This window comes from Grampus griseus, assembly GCF_964374135.1.
Source record: "Grampus griseus genome assembly, chromosome: 3".
Lineage (NCBI taxonomy): Eukaryota > Metazoa > Chordata > Mammalia > Artiodactyla > Delphinidae > Grampus > Grampus griseus.
Genome location: NC_139019.1, coordinates 35,147,921 through 35,167,360, shown reverse-complemented (window position 1 = coordinate 35,167,360; position 19,440 = coordinate 35,147,921). Strand labels below are relative to the sequence as shown.

Genomic DNA, 19,440 nt, shown 5'->3' with positions numbered 1-19,440 from the left:
TCTCCAGCTCCCCAGACTCCAAAGTGCTCATCCCACAGCCTGGGACACCAACTGAAACCAATAACAGAATTTGCCACAATCACTAGTGGCTGATAAGAACAAACACCTCCAATACTTTTGTAGGACCTTCTTGTCTGCTTTTCCCCACGAGAAAGAAAAATGGCAGAAGAGGAAATGCATCTGCTGCTCTCAGATTCAGGAAACAATTCTCCTCAGTATTGGTCTTAGTGTTGTGGAGAGGATGTCAAACTCAAACCCCATGAAATCTAAGCTAACGCCTCCCCCTCCACTTCCCTTCTGCATTTGCTCTCAAGTCATTCCTGGAACTCACGTGGCATTCATTTAACCAATAGTAAGCCCCCATTTTGTATCAGGCCCTGTTTATGTTGTGGAGGAAAGGAGCAGAGCATATAAAGATGAGGGAAGACCTTCCCTCTGAGAACTTACAACTGAAGGGAAGCTACCATATGTACACAAGCCACTTGACTTCAGTGCAAAAGATGCACAACTTCAAACGCTTTTGGAATTCAGAAAAAGAAGAGCTTCTGTCGCAGTAAGGATGCTATCCAGGTGTTTCTCCATTTCTCCGGGGTTTGCTTGGCAGGAGCTTCGCAGTGACAGGTGCACAGACCCACTCCTGCAAATATTTGCTCTCCAACGAATCCAAATTTGTAGTGTTAAAATTCTATTTACTAAGGAATATTAAGTGAGAAAAAAGAAGAGCTAAAGGCTGCTTTTCCATAACATATGAAAATGAAAATATAACCTGTAGCAGTAAAGACATGAATGTTACTTGAGAACATGTTGAGGACACGCAAAGGCCATTCATCTGAACGGTAACATCTACTACAATGTTGTGAGGTTTCTGGGTTACGAGTCTTTCACGGTGCACGATTTCCTAAAAGGAGAGTCTTCTGTCTGTATTCTTCAGCATGAATTCAGTGGCAGCAGTCGGTTTATGGACGATCCACAAACCTGTAAAGTCAAGTCTGCCCTCAAACTGGAGCTGTGTGTTACACCGACTGTAGCTCTTCATAAGATAAATATTATGTGATAATGATGACATATCTCAGACAGTTCAGTTGCAAATTATTGCCCATTCAATCCATCACCAAGCATTTACAGATGCTCAGCTTTCATTTGGTGGAATACCAATAATAATAAAAATGTACAAGTCCACACCGATCAGCAGATACTGTTAATCTTACTTTGCAATAGAGTGTATTTCAGAAGAGTTGACTGTGAAGGAAATTCATAAAGTGAATCCTGAATTCTCATTTATGTCGGTTACCAACTGAAAATAATTTTCTATAGGAGATTAAAAGACAACAACCAATACAAACATGATGACTAGTTCCATAAAATACCTTTTTATAGAAACAATCTTTTTCTGTTTATAACAGGGGTTGACATACTTTTTCTTCAAGGGCCAGATAGTAAATATTTCAGGCTTGTGGACCTATGTTTTAGCTACCCAGCTCTGACATTGTATCCCCAAAAGAGCCATAAACAATCTGAAACAAATCGATCTGGCTGTGTTGCAATAAAACTTTACTTATAAAACGACTGAGGACAATAGTTTGCTAACCCCTGGTTCAAATAATTGTTGACCTTAAAAAAAAGTAGCTGATTTTGTATCATATATTGTGAATTACATGCAAATCAATTTCCTATAAACTATATATATTTAAAAGCCCTTTGAAAGTTGTATAACCTATTTTCTAAATGATAAGTTCTTTATTTAGTAATTCGTCATCTCTTATTTTTGGTTTAAATATATATTGCATATATTTGCCATAAGGTACTCTATTATTTGAACTTCTACTCAATGGTACCTATGTTTGAATTCCATAAATCTTTTTATAAATATGGTGTGTAGTCTGCTTTCTCAGTGCATAGATTAATCTGTATTAAAATCAGGGCCCACCTGTATGATGAATTCAAGGTTTTTTCCTTAGTGCAAAAGTGCACATTATCTGAAAAATTGTGCATCACACGTTGGAGCTGGTATGAACAAAGGCCTTTCTGGAATGACAGAGCCTAGGCCTTTCTGGAATGACAGAGCCCAGCCTCTGTCTCTCCCTAGAGAGGCTTCTGTGCACAGAAGCCAGAGTTCTCTTGAGAGCAGTGATTACAGAGTTGGTTTGGAAGCTGTAGAACTAAGCAAGTCGTCAGGGCTGCAGTCTGGAACTCAAAGGTCACAGTCAACTTTGGGATGCTTTAACTTTCCAGTCACTAAAAAGAGTTCACCACCCACTGGGGTCACCTAGGGTGAAAGAATGTTTGTCTTGGATTTCACCCCTGAAAAATGTGTGTTATGCTTTGGAAGAGAAACCATACTAGGAATGGGTATGTAGAGTACACACAGGCCCACTGGAATTTTTAGAGAGATGCTTAATCATCCTCAGACTTCAAAAAAAATTGTTACTTCTACAGTCAAGGCTTTCCGAGGCATATGCCCACAGATTTCTAAACCTTTTCCTACTGTTTGGGTTCCAGAATAAACAGACAACCTTGATATATGTTGACAATCAGAAAGGACCTGCAGGGGCTTGAGGAGGCTGACCTTGAGCTGTGGTTTCACTCCCCCTCTAGACGTTCACTAACGCTGGTCTGAGCGCGTGCACAGAGAACAGGTCTCTCGTAAACTCAGTGGGAAATATCTACTCACCACTGATTATGGCTCAGCAAATTGCTGGCAGTTGAGGAGGATAAAAAAGTCAAGACCTAATATTTATCTTACAAAGAATCCTTACCTCCCAACAATTATATGTGAAAGCAGGGAGTGTATAATGAAGCACTACCACTGGGAAACTAATAGCAGGCATTATCTGAGTATTTCAGCCTGGAAAAAGTCACTATCAAGTCCCTATTTTGAGATAACTAAACACTGTTATTTGAATTCTCAATAACATGCATTATCTACACTTTATTTTGCTCATCTAGGAGCAGATACAAAGCATCGCATGGACGGTACCTTCTCTACTCTCTTGTTGGTCTGTCAAAGAGACTTGGGGAAGCTGTTTTGTCTCTACCTCTGTTTCTTCTTCTATAAAGTGCATAAGTCTACCGGCCTCCCTCCAACCTCAGAGAAGCAAGGAAGGGGGATAAAGAGCCTTTGCAGGATGCTTGGCATTATCAGGATATCAGTGCTGTCTGTGAGTCAGGATGGGCTACCACTAGTTTGGGTGCAAGAGGGAGCCAACATAAACACCGTTTCCTTAAAAGGGATCATAATAATCTGTGTTTACTTACTGAATCATTTGCTGAGTTGTTTATAAACAGCAGACTGTAAAGAATTCAATGTCAGCTTCGATGTCAGAGTCCAATGCTGCTCTCTAATGCATGTCCAAAGCTCAAGTTCTGTGTAACCAAGAAAGGCTGCACATTCTCTCTGAGATACCGTTCCTGCACGGACACACTTCCCTTATGTTGTGTTTCTTTTACGTGTACTGGCAGCTTGTGCTTATTGTAGCTGTATTGTCAGTTAATAAGCCCTTAAGGTTGAAACTATCTGATGAAAAAGAATGATTAAAGCTGAGAGGGTCATTCGGCTCTTACAGGGGCAGGGATGGGTCACAGGCAGGAGAGGGGCTGCTATTGCCTTGGCAGCTGAAGTGCCCACAGGATAGCACAGTGATGACACAGAAACACACCCCAAGACTAGACCATGACACTGGTCCCATGACCTGAAGCTAAGGTTCTGTGGAAGGCTTTTGGGAAAGACTGTAAGTCTATTAGTAATGGACGAGAGAAATGTCTCCTCCTGCCTATTTTAATTTCTCTCCTTTCATAAATGACTGCCGGAGGACGTAAAGGTACCCTATGGTAGCCAAAGAATACTTAAGATACCAGGCAGAAAACTTGGCTTCTATTTTTTGAATTTTTTTCGTGTGCATGCAAAATCCACTGACTGTTTGTTAAACACTCGGCATTTGCCAGGCCCTTACAGGTACTGTAAGATACAAGGATGTAAAAGACGTAGCCCTTATCCTTAGGAATAGTACAGTCTATTAGAGGGAACAGAAAGTGCATGAGTCTCCATTAGGTTGAAACAAATGACATAATGATATGATGGTCCAAAATAGAGTTGACTATGGGAAATTTCATACAGTTCAATTCTAATTCTTGTTGGAATATAAATAAGAGCCCCAAGAGAATACAATAAACACCGTGGGACCAGGTACTATCCTAACTACTTTAAATGTATCAACACTTGTAATTCTCACCACAATTTTATGAGGTAGGTACTATTAGCATCTTTATTTTAGAAGTAAAACAAAACAAAACAGAACTAGGTACAGAGAGGTCATGAAACTTAGGTAAGATCAGGCAGGAAGTAAGTAATAGAACTGGGACTTGAACCAAAGCTGTCTTGCTGCAGAGGCTGAGTTCTTCAAGTACTGTGCTATATACTACCTCTCCTAGAGAGGGAGAAAGAAAGGGCTTCAGAGATTCTAAGATGGAAGTGTGCATTCTCTTGGGGGAACTGGGAAAACCTTTGCGGATAAGGCGATATTTGAAGTATGCCTTAAAGATAAAATCCTTGAAGGACTGTTCCCACCTGGGAGGTAAGAAGAGGGAATTTCTGACAAAGGGGTCATTATGAATGGCTATGATGAAGCAAGAATTCAGGGGATACAAACATGGGTGTACATAGTACATAAGCGAGATGAGGCTATGTTGTGGGCCTTCTTAAACGCCAGAGAGATGAGTTTATTCATAATTTAGGAAACAGTGGGGAGCTACTGAAGACGATGGGGCAGAAGAATCACTGGATCAAAGGTAGACAAGAATGAATGTGGAAGCAGAGGGTAGGATGGCTGGGGACAGGGAAATAATAGGAGGTAGGGAAGAAAAATTAGGAGGCTAGGACAGGAGTCCAGCTAAGAATGTACAGTAAGGACCCCAACAAGCAAAATGACAGTTACTATATTAAATTTTTGTCTCCTATAAGTGTCTTTATTGAAAAGTAACTCACCATTGTAAAGGAAGTTGTTGAACTTATAAAAATTGAAGCAATTCACTTCTGTGCCCATCTAATATGATAATCTTTTGGGATTCTTTCAAAACTGCATTCTGACCTCAGTCATGGATGTTTATGTTCAGGACGCCTGTTTTCATAAAATCTTGGACAAATTTATGCTCCAGATGCCAGTCAATGAAACTTCAGCAGTTTTCTCCAGTTGGATATTCATTTTATTTTGAGGTGGAAATGCCACTGATCACACAATTTACACTTTCATAGTAATACGTGACAAATTCAGTGAAAAGGTGTGGCTTTAAAAAAAAGGACAGGAAAAATCCCCCTCAGAACGATGTGCAATCTTTTAATAATTTCTCTATGTGTTTAATAAGTCTTAAGTATTTGGCCCATACGATCATCAAATCCTCTGCCAAAAACCAACTGTGAGAGAGAAATGAAATTACTGGAAAAACACAAAGCACATGGGACCACAGCAGCCTAACTCGGGAGTCTGCCTTCTTCAGGAGCACTAACAACGTTTTGCTTTTCTCTAGAAGATTCTAACCATCCTCATCACTCTCTCCCACAACTAAAAGCAGCTTTCTTTGTAGTAAGTTTGCACCGTTCCTTCTTTAAAGTATACAAGATGCCTACCACTTTAAACCATAAACTCCGTCAATATCCTTCTCATCCTATATGTGGGTCTTTGCTCAGATTTATGCCTCTGCATAGGTGAAGTATGCTGCTACCCACGTGCATGGGCTAAAAAGTCCTCATGGGACTTTTAAAAATAGCTCTTTGTTTCCAGAAAATATTTCTCAAGCCTGTACTCTGCAGAAGGTATGTTAGTATGTGCCCATTACCACACAAACACCTATTCACATGGATTAGGTCCACGCAGAAAGCAAAGCCCCGAGGGCTTAGAAGCTGGGACAGATACTTTTTAGTGAGCAAGAGAAGGAAGAGATGAACGCAATGGGCAATTCTTTAAGTGGCGCATGGCGTGGGTTAATTTTAGCTGGTCCGGTTTGACCGCGTGCTTTTTTTCCAGAGTTACTGATACTTGGCAATGCTATGTATAGACTGTGTTAACTAAAGATAAGTGATGTGCTGTAGTCATGGGTCCCTGAGTTGTTTCAGGGCAGAATATGTCAGCTTGTCAATGCTGCTTAGCAATGTAATTAAATTTATGATTTGCACCTAAATTCAGTGGAACTGGGGGCTGATGGTAAGGCTGTCCACATAGCTAGGGTGCGCCTACACGATGAGCTCACTCTAGGAAACTCCATCACGAGCAGACTTTGGGCTTCCTGGTACCAAGGTGCTTGGCAGGCACACAGGTAGTGGTTCCAGACCTGGTGGGTGTGACTGTGCAGTGAGAGGACGAAGGGGCCTACACCTGGGCTCTCCAGACCCCGGTCAGTGCACTCCCCTCATCTGCTGTTGCCCTAGTGTATCCTTTGCCTGTAAGGAAGCTATCCTCTGAGTATAAACCATCTGATTCCTATGAGTCCTTTTAGCAACACTGAAGGTGATTAATGGGCAATTAACACAGGTGGCGAGATCTGTTCCTCCATGAATGCCCCCCCTCCACCCCCCGCCCCTGAGATCCAAGAGGCTCCACGATAACAAGGGGGGCTGGTGGGAATTGTCAAGAGTGCTGAAGGGTGGGTAGCCAGGGAGCTATTAAGGATACTTCCATTTAGTTAATTTATTTGCAATATCATTTATTACTTACAATGTTCAAGGTACCATTTGAGGTACTGTGAGTTATACAACTCTGAATAAGACACAGCTGTTCATAATCCAGATGGGGAGATAAGAGAAATACGCAAATAACTACACTCCAAAGCAGCGTGTAATATATCCCCTCAGAGTGATAGGAAATCGTGTGACCTCTCAAAGACACACACAGAGGAGGGAGGAACTGCTTCAGGCCAAGGGTCAGAGTGTTCTGGCTGAACCTTAAAGTATGGGCAGGATTTATATTTCCAGAATGCTGGGTGAGGCGGAAGGATGATAGTTCTGGAAGATGGGACGGCACGAGCAAAGTCCCAGAGGAGGGAAAGCATAGTGGTCCTGGGGAGTAGTGGGTAGTCTAGACTTACAAGCTGGGCTCAGGTGACAGATGGTGGATTTGAGTGTCTTGGGATAGGATTGCAGTTTAAAATTTAGGCAGTGGGGAAGGTGCTAAAGATAGTTAGGGTTATTTAGAACAGAGGGATATGTTGGATTCTGAAAATCGTTATTGGCAGAGGAAGATGGATACAAGGAAGGAGAGACGGGGTAGGGTGTGGAAGGAGAGAGGAGCGAGACAGCTACTGAAGGGTTATTGTGATAGCCCAAGCGTAAAGTGAAGGTGGCCTGCAGAAGGGTGGTGGCCTTTATTTACGTTTGGACAGTTCTGTCTAGGATTCACTCTGGGAGGGTTTATTTATTTTTCTTCCACAAGGTTTTGCTTTGAATCTGAGAATTCAGAAAAGTGCACATAGGAAATATATACATTACAATTGTGAACTGACAGTTCTTGAACACTAGCTTTTTGTGTGAAACTATCTCCTTAGGGGAAATATGACCTCCCTGAGGTCAGGACAATATCTTACACATTTCTTTCTTCCTCAAGGTGTAGAGCTAGCTAGTGCTGGGTGCATGGTGGGGAGTTAAACATTTGTGATACAGTGACTGTGTCCACAGTGACGCAGTGAGGATACGGGAGCCCTAGGGTCTGTTGCATCTCAGTGAGATGCTTGGATGATAAAGGTGGCCATGTGTCCTAGTGAGTGCACTGTGGAAGGTGCCTAGTGATACAGACATATCCGTTGACGTGGGGTACTTTATCCAATCAGTCCTGAGACAGAGGGCATGTAACTTCAGATAAGGAGAAGCTGGAAGGATAGGATTCTTCCTTGCGTGGGGAGCTCAGTGTCTGTGTGACGTGCCACAGATGAAGGGTAATAGCTATTATTCTTGTTTATCACAAGGACAGAAGATCAACATATGCCAAGTGACTGGCAGCAATTTCAACACATCTGCCATACTCAGAGGTTGTATTCCAACAAGGCCCACAGCTTACGGTCCTCAGACCCCATGACTTGACAAAGACAATGGCTTGGGGAAATCTTATCACCACTTTGGGGGCAAGAGAAGGGCAGTGTACTGTGGTTGTGTGTTGGGGAGGGTTCCAGTGTGGGATGGAGCACGCACCATTAGTAAACCATTCTTAACTGATTCCTTCTTATTTCCTTACAGAAAGCAGCAGTAAGTCACATCATCTGCTGAGTGAAGGCTTTGGAATATACTGGCTGGGATAACCCAAACATAAGCAACAGCTAATCTTTCTACAACCCCTCACATTAATTAGGGAGCAGATTAACATGTCAGATGATTCTAAAACAGGAGGGTTGTAGAGTTCGCGGTCTGGCACAACTGATGAATTGATGACGTTTGTTAAAAACAGCACCAACCCTCCTTTTCAGTCACCTCCAAGAAAAATGATGTTTACATCGCCTATTAGAAAAGGACTCTGCAATTTAGTCACAAAACCCCAATTATAGTTTCATGATGCCGTTATGATCCCTGAAACAGCAATGGCTTAAACACAGTCAGGTACACTAACCTCCCTTCCTTTATTTTGTAATGTGGACTCGAGCACATACTTCAACTGAGGAAAAGAAAATCCATCCTTAGAATTTAATTGAAGGTACCTACTATGTGATCACGTTTTTTTTTTTTAGGTCACACGAGGGATTTAGAAGAAGCAGAAAACATAGGCTTTGCCTTAATTAATTGAGACATAATTAATTTGTGCAGCGCACACAACTCATTGAGTCCTGCACATGGTATGAACACATGCATGAAGATGTTGTGAGGTAATGCTATCACGGAGCAGTGGACAGAATTTCAGAGCCCAAGGCGATTTGGTTGAAGGGACAAATTTGACTGTCTGGTAATGTGATCACTAGGTAAAGAAATATCTCAAAATAATAATGACAATACAATACAGGACTTATAAAACAAAAATGCAGATTCCTAAACTCAGTAAACTAATTGTTGGCCCACAATAAGTTATTTTATGTCTTTTTTTCTTTGCATTAATTTGGGCTTACTTAACCTCTAAGGATAAGCTTATTAGAAAAATAAAGAAGCATTCGTTTTTTTCCAAAGAGGAAATGCAGGTGGCTAACAGGCCCATGAAACATGGCTCAACACTGATAATCATCAGGCAAATACAAATCAAAACCACAATGAGATCTCGCCTCACACCTGGCAGAATAGCTAACATCGAAAAGAACACAAATAACAAATGTTGGCGAGGATGTTGAGCAAAGGGGATCCTCATGCACTTTTGGTGAGAAGGTAAATTGGTGCAACCACTGTGGAAAACAGTATGGAGATTTCTCAAAAAACTAGAAATAGGACTACCATATGACCCAGCAATTCCACTCCTGGGTACAAACAAAAACACTAATTTGAAAATATATACTCACCCCAATGTTCACAGCAGCATTATTTACAATTGCCAAGGTATGGAACCAACCTACGTGTCCATCAACAGATGAATGGATAGAGAAAATGTGTTATATGTACAATGGGATACTACTCAGCCATAAAAAGAATGAAATTTTGCCATTTGCAGCAACATGGATGGACTTGGAGGATATTATGCTAAGTGAAATAAGTCAGACAGAGAAAGACAAATATTGTATGATATCACTTATATGTGGAATCTAAAACAATCAACAAACTAATGAATAAAACAGAAAAGAAGCAGACTCACAGATAATAGAGAATAAACCAGTGGTTACCAGTGGGGAGAGGGAAGGAGGGAGGGGCAAGACAGGGGTAGAGGAAAGAAAGGGTTATTATGGGATTATATGAAATCATTTGCATGAAACTTGAAAATTGTAAAGAACTTTGGAATTTAAAGGATCTTTCGTTCAATTAAAAAAAAGGGAAAAAAAAGAAGCAGCCTTGCAGAAAAGTTGAAAAAGAAATTCTGAAAAAAATATTTGTTAGTTTGCCTGTGTAATTTCAGTCAGTCATTCATCCAGTTACCATATCCCAAATAAAATAGGGAAAGGACAGTAGCTTGAATTACAGTAAAACCTGGACACTATCATTGAAGGCAGAAAAGGGAGTGAAATTCTTACTTGTCTCTAGGCCTGGATGAACTCTCTGCAGACTCTGAGACGCTCTGACAAGGATAGCTGGTGTGGCTGGAACAGAAAGAGACGAAAACCATGAGTTACCCCTATAAAAAGTGGTCTGATGTGACTTTCTTACAATCTCATTTTCAAATGTCAAAATGTGACCAGGCCCAACCTCACAACAATTCTCTCCTTTTTCTTTCTTTCTTTTTCAAACTAAAATTGCACCTACCCTCTAAAAAGAACTCCTAAATATTCAGAGCAAATGGAAACCTTCTGGTCTTAGCTGCCTCTGGTCTCATGCCTGGACACAGTCAGGAGGATGAAAAATTGCCTTCCTACAACATTTGAGTCCAAACTTAAGTCTTGCTTGTGAAAACAAGGAGGAACATAAATTCTTTTTTTAAAAAAGTATTAAAAACAGTTCAGTCAAAAGCATTTATTCTTAGAAATAAACATGTGAGCAACCCTGGGAATAGGGAAGGAATGAGGGGAAGTGAGAAGTTGGACAAGAGGGGGACAGTTTAGGATGCGAGATGGCAATGAGTCATCTATTATAAAAGCACTTTTAATTTTATTGATACTAGTATTAGGTTGCATTAAAAACAGGAAAAATGGGCTTCCCTGGTGGCGCAGTGGTTGAGAGTCCGCCTGCCGATGCAGGGGACACGGCTTCGTGCCCCGTTCTGGGAGGATCCCACATGTCGCAGAGCGGCTGGGCCCGTGAGCCATGGCCGCTGAGTCTGCGCGTCCGGAGCCTGTGCTCCGCAACGGGAGAGGCCACAACAGTGAGAGGCCCGCGTACCGCAAAAAAATAAACAAGAACAAAAACAAAAACAGGAAAAATGGAAAATGATCAATGTAGTTATCATTGAACTGTTGAAATGCGTTGAACTGCAAACACCTCAGCTACAAAAGTATTGTAACTGTTATCTGGGCTTGGTGGAGAAGGGGGTGTCTCCAAGATGCCTCCCATCCCATCAGGCTATCCGTGGGTTATCAGAGAGGCAGTTTGGTCCAGGCCCACGACAAACAGAGAGCATCACCTCAAAGCAGCGAAGCTGCTGCTGCTTTTGGTCCTCAATAGAAACCCACAGTAACAGCGCTAAGAAATCTTTCTTTGATATGAAAAAAGGAGGAGGAAGAAAATGAAGATCCATGGGCAGTGGAGCTGGCCCACACCCATCTCCCTGAATTTCAGGGAGGGTGAATCCTGTCCATCTGTCCTGATCCACTTCTCAATGTGCTTTTTTACTAACTCCTCCCACCTGGCTAACCACTAGGAAGCAGCTGTCGGGTCTGAAGTTCAGAATATAGAACCTAACAGAGGAAGTTAAGATCCTTTCACTAAATACTGCAGAATTCTAACGCGTGAAAGTTTTTGCAGCCTGGGCCTATCAGTGAGAGCGTTCTTCCAAGCGAAGTTAGGTTTGGGGGCCTTTGGTGAATTGATATTTTAAATTCTGTGTGACTATTAGCTCTGGAAGGGTTTCTTTTCAGTCTCTCTCTAAATTTTAATATTAACTTCATCTGTAGAAGCTCATTTACTCCCAAATACAATAAAGAATTACGACAGAAAGCAAATGGAATACACGTTTCCCTAGAGGAGATAATGTACTACAGATTGATTTTAACGTGGCCAGAAAGGAAAACTGCATTTTATGAAAATCCCCTCAAGTCTACTCACTGTCTTGATAGCCTTAGTCTTTATTATTACCATTGTCTAGACCCCAACCCCTGCCTTTAATTCCTTGCTACAAATCAGAGAACACTTTATTACCCCTTGCACTAAATTGGGCACCAGAATGTTATTTTTGGTCAAGGTTTGGCAAGTTTGTATAACTTCCAACTGTGAATGACCTATTTCACCGAAAACTATATATAACTTGAGAAAGTCCCGCTAGCTCAAAAAAAGAGGAAAATTAAGTTAATCATGGGATGACACGCAATCATGTGTGTTATTTTTGTCAAAATTATCCAGCAAGTTTGTCTCAATTTTCAGCTTGAAAGTGAGTAAACAGACACCAGTTTCCAGGCTCAGATCAGCAGGAAAGTTGACGAATTTCTCCAGAATGACGACTGATATGGAATGTGGGCATCAGTTAGGAGGCCCCAAGGAGCCCACAGAGCCAAACCTCAGGCCCGGAAATGCTTGGGGAGCACTGGCCACCGTTGACTCTTCCCAAACCAGGATTTTGCTTTCTTTGCAGACAGACGTCTGGTGCTTTCCTCCTTATGGTGTGTTTGGTAACACTTGCATGAAGCAGAAAGTCTTACTCAGCTAACACCCTCCACAGTATGTGATGAATCGAGGCATAAAAGGAACAAATGGCATTCATGGGGAAGACCCACAGGTTTATGCCAGTGCCCAGAGGGTGCTGATTACAAATCGAGCACAATGAGGAAAACTGTGCCACCTTAGCAGATGGAGACGTCACCCTCAGTTGTCAATTTTAGTGTCCCAGCTGTCCTCACTGTCTAAAGTGCCGAGCGATGGAGGAAAACAAATGAAGGGTGACAATAAGCAGAGCATCACAGCTCCAGTATATCCTAGAGGAGCTTTTAAATGCTGGGCATTATAAAATGAATTAGCTGCAGCTCCTGGCCTTGGTGAGCCCACGATTTCCGGGCAGGGATCTATAAATGAAGGAGTGGTCAGCATCGGAGGAGCAATGTGGTAGCCCTTCACGAGTCTGGACAAGCTCCCTGGGGAAGGTGACCCTTTGGACAGGCGCTGAATTTGGGATAAATAAGAAATGAAAAGGAAAGGAAAGGGCAGTTGGAGCCAAGGCAAGCACTGCATAAAGACAGAGATAAGACACAACCTAGGCATGTAAAGAGCCATGATCTGAAGGGAGCGGGCGGAGCAGAGCTGACCTAGGATGTGTGGAGAGGTCAAGGGCATATTGGGAATGGTCTTTCCAAAGAACTTAATTGTGGGACTTCCCTGGTGGTCCAGAGGTTAAGAATCCACGCTTCCACTGCAGGGGGCACGGGTTTGATCCCTGGTTCTGAAACTAAGATCCCACATGCTGCAGCCAAACATAAATAAATAAAGCAATAAAGAACGGAATTGTGATCCTGCAAACATTGGAGAACTAGTACTTTGCAGTGCCTTGAGGCGGAGCTTCTCACGGCGGACCTGCCTAAGAATGAACTGCAATCTATCCTCTCCTACTTATGTCCAGCCTTGTGCTCAGCTACCCAACTATGGTACACAATTGGACCTCAGTTTCTGTCTGTAAAATGGGGACAGCTGCAGTATCTACACATGTGAGGTTTAAGTCAGTTAATACATGCAATATATTAAATATGCAATATAATAAGTGCTTGGTAAATGTTAGATATTCTTCTTGTTATTATTATTGTCACTTATTATTGCTACCACTACCCTGAAAGTAAGAGCCCATCTTTTCCAACAAAGAATTTGACAATGTTTTTACACTAGACTTTGTGAGCTTAGGGCTTTGCACATATGAGGACAGGATGCTGCCCTAAGCCCAGCATCTACTCCGGTCCTCCTGCACAGGCTGGATGCAGGCAGTGGGACTTTGGGGAAGTAGGGTCAGTGGCATCGGGGATGGTAATCTGCCTGGGACTAAATGCCATCAATTCCAGTTCTTGTAAATTGGTGAATTCCCTATTATATCAGTAAGAAAGCTAGTATGGGAGAATCAATGTTCTGGTGAGTACTGTAACTTACCAGTTGTGCAGCAATGGCATTAGAACCAGCCACGAATAGACAGTGCAAACACAAGTAGGTAAACCAAGATACTGCATATGGCAACAATTTTACATGACAGGAGATAACGTAAAGGGCCTCACAGGGCATCTGCCATAAAATAGGCATTGGTTAATGTCAGCTATTGTTATCATTATTAGCTTATGGTTACTCTAATGATAATGATGATGTAACTATCATGAAATCTCTATTTCAAGACTTCCTCTGATTGCCGTAATCATTTTACAGTATATACATGTATCAAATCATTGTGTTGTACACAAACTTGCACAGTATTTTATGTTAATTTTATCTCAATAAAGCTGGAAAAAAAAGACTTCCACTGAGAGGTTTTGCTTTCTCCCTCAAGCAGGTAAGCTGTCCTCCACCCAACAGCCCTAGAAACCATTCTTACACCCTTTGCTGTAACTGCTTATTCTCCTGTGCCCTATGACACACAGCAAGTTTCTTGAGATGGGCATTCCTTTTATCTTTGTAACGTCTGTTAGGAGCACAGGGCATGGCACCTAGCAGGAAAATAAGGCTTGCTAAAGAAATGAGATAGATGAATTACAAATGCTTTAAACTTCGGCTTTCCAACTAAAAGGGGATCAAAGAAAAATTGTTTATTCTCAGCAAATTGTCTTTCCTTGTAAATGTCAAGTTTGCTTGACTACTTTTCCTGCCTTTTTGAAGTGTACTTATCCTTGTGCATCTTCCAAAAATTTTCCCAGCTCGGATTTCAACCTCAGAGCTCTTTCCAGACCCACTTTTTTCTTTCTGTCCTTTTTTCTCTATCAAACTATGATCACCATCACGGAAGAGTATTCAATTTAAAGTCCACATCTCCTCCAGATACGCAGCCTCCTTGCAATAAGGCTGAAGTTCAAGCTCACTGTCTGGTCATATTGATGCCATGCCCCAGACCGTCCTGCTGCCTCTGAAGGGGCTGGCTGATGGCAAAGTCAAAAAATGTGTGTGAGGTGTTCACGTCTCACATTTATTGTGCCCTTAAAATGTACCAGGCACACACTTCAGGACATTTTATGATTTTTTCCATTTTATCCTCACAACAACCCTCTGAAGTGGATATTATTAGTTACATTGTATGAATGAGGGATCTGAGGCTCAAAGAAATAACTTGCCTAAGGCCACCCAGCAATTATATGGCAGAGGCCAAAGTGGAACTGGAGTCAGATTCTGACTCCACCCCACTCTATAGTTTCCCAAACTTGTCTGACCACTAAGATCTACTGTGGTGGGACTTCCCAGGTGGTGCAGTGGATACGACTCCACGCCCCCAATGCAGAGGGCCTGGGTTCAATCCCTGGCCAGGGAACTAGATCCCACATGCGTGCTGCAACTAAGAGTTCGCATGCCACAACAAAGGAGCCCATGAGACGCAACTAAGGAGCCCACCTGCCGCAACTAAGACCCAGTGTGACCAAATAAATGAATATTTAAAAAAAAAAAGATCTACTGTGGCATTCATTCATTCATTCATTTACTGAAGTACAGTTGATTTAACTGTGGCATTTGTTAAACATACAGATTCCGAGGCCCTGTGCCAGCTCTATAGAATCTGAATCTCTAGGGCCCTGGTCAATCCACATGTTGGCAAGGTCCTGAGCATCTGTATGCTTACCCTGCACGCTCCATCCCCCAGCCAGGTGATCCTCATGATATGACACATTTGGAAACCTGTTCACTGCCCACTACTTTCTTGCTCTGATCAGTCACTGTGTCCTCTGTGGGGCTCCCCTTCTAGGGGTCCCCCACTAAGTGTCCACAGCTGGTGTTTATGACTTGCGCAGCCCGATTTATTTGAATGCTGCAAACATTCTGGAAAGTTATACTGATGGGGCCAGGTTGTTGAGGCTCTGGGCGGAAATACCCTTCAGGGGTCAGTTCACGAGGAACCAGGTAGGACTTGCAACACCCTGGCAGCCAGGCCTCTTCCTTTTGCTCTGTCATCGAGTGATATCTACACAGCAGGTCCTGGGGCTGCAGAGGTCATGTTGGTCATGGCTACTCCTTGGCACACCAAGTCCTGGGCCCCAGTGCAGGGACAATTCTAAACCGGAATTCCATTTCTTTTGCGGCTCACTGGCTAAATTGAATTTCCATCCATAGTTTCTCCTGAAATAAAATGTATTATCTCCTACACATTATGGCTCTTGGCAGCTCTAAAGAAGCCTGTGTAATCTGAACAGGAAATCTCTGAATCTTTCAGACAGCATTACCTCCCCAGATCTCCACTAGGGAATGTGTTTCTTCTATACTTGAATAGTAAATCATAGAGCACATTACATAAGATAATTTAAACAAACAAAAAACGGAGCTGTGAAATGATGCTGGTGGTTTCAAACACCTTTTAACGCTAAAAAAGCTGCTTCACAAACAATCTACAACAACTTTGGAGGAGAAACTGGTGTCATGAAATGAAGCACATGCTGAACTACATCTGCAGCAGCCGTATTTCGCTGTAAATGCTCTTAGAGAGCAGCTGGGCCTCGAGGTAAGAAGAATCAATGTGCAATGAGAAATCATAAAGACCTTCTTTTCCCGCAGGTCTACCTCTGGCTTAGTGGACAAATGTGGACGTTTCCTAACAACTTGAAGCTTCACATATTCCTTTTCTGTCTGGCAGTGCTCTCCTTGGTGAGTTAAAAAAAAAAAAATCCTCCTGACACAAGTTTATGCACATACCGAGGACATCTGCTTGCAATTAAAGACAGAAACTAGGGCCTGACTTTTCAAACGTAGCTCTTTGAGTGATAAGGCCAGTCAGGGGTGCAGTGACTTAAGGAGAACACATTGGGGGGTGCTTTAAAAAAAAAAAAAAGGTATGAAAGGGAGCAGTTAATATGCATGCTGGGTCTCAGCTGGCTTGCATCTTCCTTCAGCAAAGCTTCCCAGCAATTTCTCTGGCTTTCCCTTCCAACTGCTACAAGAACAGTGAAACACCCTGCCCAGCTAGCAGCCCTTAAAGCTGCTTCTCATTATGGAGAACAGCAAGGGTGTCAACACCAGGCAACGGGCGGAAAGCCATCCCTCTGTGCCATGTGATAGCAGGAGCCCAGGGGAATCACAGCCCTGCTAAGAGAAGCAAACAGAATCCAGGTTGGCACTGGACCATTATCAGTCCTAGGTGGCTAGGCAGAGGCATAGGACTGGGACCGGAAGGATAGACAGAGTATTAAAAGGTCAGACTGAGGTGTAGGGAGAAGGGCAGAGGTGTCTCTTCCTCTATAATGTTGTCTTTGATGTTTTTAATACCTGTGAATCCACTCATTAAAGCAATAGAGTCAGACGTCTGAATAAAGCCCAAAGCTCGATGGTGACTCACAGATGATGTGCCGGAGCTGACACCTCTTCCCAGCTCTGTGTTCAGTGACATCATGTCATTAACTTGAAATCAGCCATAGTGGGAACACTTACACCATAAAATTTGGTGAACGCTCCAAATCAAGGCTTTCTGCCATCTAAGTCTGTGAAAATTCCATTCATCTTTCAAGATGAGTGTGTCTTCTCCTCCATGATGCATTTTTAAATTTTCTCCCAGATGGGATCCATCTCTCCATCCTTTGTGCTTTCACACAATAGCTGGACCACGGCATTTCTTATTCCCTGCCTGGCATCTCAGTTATCTGACCTGCCCAGTGAATGATAAACTGGACGTTTGAAGGCAAGGACCCTGTCTCTTCCTTCTGACCCACCACATCATTACACAGCTCCTTCAATATAGCGAGTGCCCAGTACACATGTGTGAAATTACTGAGCATCTCACTGGGAAGTCTTTCGAGAAACGCTGTGAGGCACCATGACTTTACTTATATCACTTTGAATTTAGCAGACATTTTGTGGTCTCTGGAGTCTCAACTGGCACAAAAGAAGACTCTAAAGCACATCATTAGATGCCAAGTGTCCTCCTGGGACCGTGAATGCTCAAACTTGAGGCAAAGTCAGTGCATTTCAACTCATTTTCATGGTATTGAGCCGCTTAATAGTGCTCAGTGAGGGGAAGAACTAATGAACATAGGATCGTTCAACTTCCTCACCTGCCTTCCTGTCACCTGGACAGATGCATTTGCTTGGTTTTGGCTACAGCAGAGAGCCAGTGTTTTGATACCGAGGTGTGTAGTCCGTGTCCATTTACTAAGCTGAGGCTGGTAGTAGGGACTTTTAAGTCCCGGGGATCAGTTGATGTGGCAAATTCATAGATCTCCTTGTTGAGACCAGGCAGCGTTTCAGAAGCACAGCACAGTAAAGGTGTCCTAGGCAGGCATATACTTTGTCAGAGGTTTAAAGTTGTGTTTTCCCCTCTCTGGGCTTTTATAAACAGGTTGGTCTGAGCTGCCACTCTGCCTCTTGTTCCCAAGTTCCACTTACCAATTTCCATGGAACATTTCTTGAACAAAATCCTACTCCCTTGGGAAGTAGGTATTTGAGAGGTATCGAGAGGTCAGAACTGCAGTGTGTGAGATGCCAGGTGCTGTCCTCGACGCCGGGGATACAACGGTGAGGAGTGTGGAGGGAGGTGTGCCTTTCCGGGTGTACAGTCTGCTGTGTGCAGAGGGAGACAGATAAGCCAATGGATGATGCCAGGTAGCAGGGGAGGGCACTGAGATGCGGGGAGAGGAGCTATCAGAGACTTGGAAGCAGCATGAAAGAGTGTAGGCCCTAAGGTGGGACTGGGGGCTAGAAAGGAGGTCGGTGTGGGAGGGGCAAGGGGAGAGAAGAAGGAACAGAGGGAGGGAGGGGCGAGAAGAAGCATTTGAGGTCACGGTGTGCCAGGGGCCAGATCTTGCGCTGTCTTGCAGGCCAGGGTAAGGACGTGTGGACTGCTCACTATGTCACCATGTCACGTTCCATGAAAGGGACCCCAGTGAGTTGGAGGTACTATTGCTGTCACACCTGTCTCATTATGTGTGTCCTTCCCACTTGAATCCTTCACTGTAATAGTTGGGAATTGGGAGGTGTTGGCATTGGGTCCCGGGGCTCTTTGGTGTATGGCTTTAATTCACTAATTACACTTATCCCATTGTACTTGGTCTGGGTTACAGACACAAGCCAGAGGGCCATTTGTTTGTACAAGACATATTTATCAAGCATCTATTGTGCATAAGGCATATACTAGGCATTGGGATATGGTGGTGAACAGACTACCATAGGGCTCAAGGTTCATTTCTCTCTATTCCCCTAAACGGATCCTTAGCCCCTGACCAATGCATCTCTTTGCCATCTGGTACATTCCTGATTCTAGGTCTTTGCTCACCTTATATCATTCTCCTTGTTTTCTCCAGAATGGGGAGAAGATCAGAGGTAATTCCCATCTATGGAGTGGGGATAATCATTCAGAAAATGAAACTGATATCCATAAAGTACTTCACAGAATGTCTGGCACAATAAGAAAAAGAATTAAAGAATACCATTTGCAGCTACACGGATGCACCTAGAGGTTATCCTACTAAGTGAAGTAAGTCAGAAAGAGTAAGACGAACACCATATGATATCACTTGTATGTGGAATCTAAAATATGACACAAATGAACATGTCTACGAAACAGAAACAGACTCACAGACATAGAGAACAGACTTGTGGTT

General features: G+C 42.9%; 1 protein-coding gene across 4 annotated transcripts in view; it reads right to left on the bottom strand.

Moving 5' to 3' along the window:
- The window catches only part of GHR (growth hormone receptor), a gene marked incomplete at its 5' end in the record, with an annotated part of 274,696 nt that overhangs the window by 68,356 nt on the left and 186,900 nt on the right, over positions 1-19,440 (bottom strand). For all 4 annotated transcript variants that reach the window (XM_082652630.1, XM_082652631.1, XM_082652632.1 and 1 more), the window contains one exon: positions 10,117-10,182. In XM_082652630.1, the coding sequence (XP_082508756.1) occupies positions 10,117-10,182 (66 nt within the window). The remainder of the gene's footprint in view (positions 1-10,116; positions 10,183-19,440) is intronic.